The sequence below is a fragment of the Pistacia vera genome, unplaced genomic scaffold (assembly GCF_008641045.1).
Source record: "Pistacia vera cultivar Batoury unplaced genomic scaffold, PisVer_v2 Contig1266, whole genome shotgun sequence".
NCBI classification, from domain to species: Eukaryota; Viridiplantae; Streptophyta; class Magnoliopsida; order Sapindales; family Anacardiaceae; genus Pistacia; species Pistacia vera.
The window spans coordinates 221,136-224,825 of NW_022195321.1; the positions used below are offsets into that span (position 1 = coordinate 221,136).

The 3,690-nt window shown below is 33.7% G+C and overlaps 1 protein-coding gene across 1 annotated transcript; it reads right to left on the bottom strand.

Annotated features, from left to right (window-relative positions):
* Positions 1-776: 776 nt before the first annotated feature.
* Positions 777-3,460, bottom strand: LOC116120856 (BTB/POZ domain-containing protein At5g60050-like). Its single transcript, XM_031406830.1, has 3 exons — positions 3,011-3,460; positions 1,323-1,863; positions 777-1,090 (listed from the first exon to the last, which is right to left on the bottom strand). Exons 1-3 carry the CDS (start codon positions 3,458-3,460, stop codon positions 777-779), a joined length of 1,305 nt encoding a protein of 434 aa, XP_031262690.1.
* Between the last annotated feature and the right edge of the window lie 230 nt (positions 3,461-3,690).

Genomic DNA, 3,690 nt, shown 5'->3' on the forward strand with positions numbered 1-3,690 from the left:
ATGATATTTAATAAATTAACCCTAATTAAATTTAATAAATTTCAAAACTGAATGATTTTTACTCTTGATAAAATCTATATCTTCATAAAATCTCAATTAATCCATGATTTCATGAAATCTTTTTAATTATTTGATTTTTAAGTGCCATTGAATGAATGCTTTTAGATTCACGTGATTTATTAATTATGTTAAATTTAGTTACTTTTTTTTTTTTATAAAATTTCAAAAATTTTATAAAACGAAAAAGCTACTTTATTTTTTTTTTAATTTCTCTAATTATAAAAAATTATATAAAAAATGGTAATGTTTGAAGATTGGGGTATCCAAATTGATGAAGAAAAGACACCCACCATCTGTCCAAATAACAAAGAATTAAGTCCATGCCACCACATTATAAAATGTATAGGCTCAGAATCAGATATTACCATTATATTATATCTAGATTTTTTTTGTCATTTTTTAATTTAATTGTTAATATAATTCTTTGATATAGTTTGATTATTCAGAGACCAAGTATCACTATAAATGTAGTCCAATCTTATAACCTGTTAATTTTTATTGCCTGTTTTTTAATTGAATCAGAGACAAACTCACTCAAGATGAACTTCCATCAATTCATATCATACCAGATATATTATTTAAAAGATAAAGAAAAATAGAAAGATTTAATTTACTTATATTAATATTCTAACAATTATAAGAAAACTACACAAGGCATGCACGTAAATGCAGATGCATTATTTATTTATAAAACAGAAATGTGTTGGATTGTAAATTCATGTAACGAGCTGGCGAGCAGATTGGCACCAGCGGTCGTAAGATAGTTGAAGATTTGGCCAATCCGAGGCGGAAACTGCGAAGTCTTGTACCCAGTTTGTGAGGATCACTTCTTGATCAATTGCAGGCAAGCTGGAAATAGCCTCATTCATTTCTCTTTGTATTTCAACCTTTTCAAAGCTTGACAATATAGGGTAAGCAACACCATTATTTGCGTGGCAAAACAAGGGAATCCATAGCACCAGTAACTTGAACTTCACTTCCCTCGTAACCATCCAGTAATCCTGCCGATTCAGATCTCCGAATAGTATACCTATGTAACAATAACCCCATTAATTTTTCTTTTTCTTTTTATATTTGCTGTAATACTAATTTGAAGAAAAATACTTTTATCTTAAACAACTTATCACACCATTGGAAAATTACAATGAGGGATTAACGGCTCTGTATTTCACATCATAATAGATATTTTGTGATGCTCTTGTGACCTATTCCAACGCTATATATATTTGTTCATCGTTGAATGGAGAAAGAGAAATTATAACCTGAAATCTTAACAATGAGGCCCTGAACTCTGGGAGAAGCAGTGAGTGAAAGAGAAGCAAGAGCGGATGCATGGCTCCACTGCACCAAAGCCTGATCAACAGCTCCATAAGCCCTAAGTTTGTTTGTTATCCACAACAATTCCTGCGCCAATTTCTCTGCCATCACTTCACCATACTCGTCTGCTCCTTCTTCCTTCTTCTTCTGCAACCGGGACACTCCTGTGTCAACCCAAGACATTACTGTGTTGAAGCAGAAACTCAGTCCCTTAACGTATGGCGCAACGTAAGAACCAAAGGGTAGTGCCTTGATGGTGCGAATGGGCCAGCCCCCTGAGTCATCCTGGGATTGGTTACTGATTTGAAGGGAGCGATATAAAAGGGTTGAAGTACGAGCGAATGCGGAAGATAGAGCGGTTTGGTTGACTTGGAGGAGTTCAGAATGGTCGTGACGGGCATTGCCTTCCATTATTGTGTCAGCCATTGTCATTGCGAATTGGTATTTACTTGAAGTGGCCGGGATCTCATTTAGGAGCGCCAAAACCTGCATGCACCATAGAAATCATGTATACATCTGCTGATAATATAAGTTAACTTTATAGCACATAACGAAATATGATAATATACAAACCGTAATAACACATTAAAGAAGAGATTTCATGTCAACATGAAAATATAAAAATAAACAGAAATCTGTAACTTGGGTATCGATCCAATATAATTTCAATATATCAAATGTAATTGGTTTTACATCATTTTGAGTCAAGATTAAAGAATCTTTTGCATTAATCATCCATTTATGTACATAGATATCTTTAATGTAATCTAAAAGTTAATAATTCTGTACATGAGATAGATTAACAATGAAGATCGTGTATATAAAGTTAACAAATTGTTGTAACTTTCAGTCCCATTCATATAAATTAATTCTAATATTTGTGTGTATTATTGTTACTACAAGAAATATGAGGAAAAAGAAATAGTTGATAATTTTTGACGTGGCGGAAACCGGGAATGAAAAAACTTGCATGTTGGAAACGTGTCGATCTTAGTGGGGCTAAAGGTTGTGATCTGGATATTGACAATGGAATTTGCGGCCATTTTGGATATATATATATATATATATATACACTGAAAACAAGCATTAAGAAAAGATGTGAAAAAAGAACATGTGCTGTAGATCAGTGGTACTCGATTGTTAAGGTGAATACCGAAACGAAAGCTTTACAGGAGGTTTTTGTTAGATTGTGCATGCAAAACCAAATGTTTGGCAACTGTTGAAAGCATAGATACGTGGCATATTTTCCTCTCTATATGGATAACATATTACTTTAATTCAATGTGCTGTTATGTAAAGAAACAATGCCATTCAAATGGTGCCTACTTTGACGAAAATATTAACATTAAATACTGAACTCATAACTTCACAACAACACTAAAGATTGACTTAACTTCATATAAAAATGGTCATCAATAAAGTAAAAGAAACTTCGTATCTCAACCATAACATAGCTAAGCTTCCGAAATCTTATCGAAAAATGGAATAAAATTAATTAACGTGGACAGGGGCATTGTTAAACGAATTTATAGAATTTGTAATTAAACATTACTTTCTTATAATGTTCATCAGTTGTTCACATTAATATCAACCAACCAGAGAAAATTATTGGGAAACTAGAGATCGAACTTACATGGGTTAGTGATCTGCCAAGGGCTTTAACGGAAGGTCCATCGATTCCTTCATAGAGAATTAAATCAAGGGAAGAACCAGAAGATGGCCATAAGGACAAGGATGATGAAGATGGCCATAAAGATGATGGTAATAAAGAGTCAAAGGATCCTAGAGGTGAAGAGAATCCTTGGAGATAATGATTATTATTGTAAGAAGGGGAATAGGTGATAAAAGGGAAATGGTCCATCAAAACCCTAAGAACCCACACAGTAACCCAAGTCAAGAGCATAACCATGAACTTCAAATGATCACTTGTCTTCCACTTCTCATCAGTGTCTTGAGCTTGGGAGGTGTGTGCCACTGAAGCAAGAGTCTTAGCAGCCATGTTCACAGTGTACATGAAGATTGAGTTCAGAAGACTTGGAGGCCTGGTTTTGTAGGCATATTCTATATCTAAATCAGGTGCCATGGTTGCTTAGGGAAAAGAAAAGAGTGCAATAAAGGTAAGTAACTGAAATGAATGAATGAAAAGGTAGGTATAAATAAGGTGTGAAAGGAAGAAAAATAAGGTTTTGTAAATTAGGGAAGAATCCAAACCGCCGAGACGGTTATCATTACCTCACTGTTTCTTTTGGCTTGCTCTCATCATGTTCAGATTTTGAGACAGTTATAAATACCTCACTTAGTTTTATGTTATCT

What these genes read in the sequence shown, in the direction of transcription:
- LOC116120856 (XM_031406830.1), bottom strand. Translation starts at nt 3,460, where the DNA reads ATGGCACCTGATTTAGATATAGAATATGCCTACAAAACCAGGCCTCCA. An exon ending in TTGGCAGATCACTAACCCAT is followed by an intron (nt 1,864 to 3,010) that starts GTAAGTTCGATC and finishes TGGTGCATGCAG; the next exon opens with GTTTTGGCGCTCCTAAATGA. An exon ending in CCTCATTGTTAAGATTTCAG is followed by an intron (nt 1,091 to 1,322) that starts GTTATAATTTCT and finishes ATTGTTACATAG; the next exon opens with GTATACTATTCGGAGATCTG.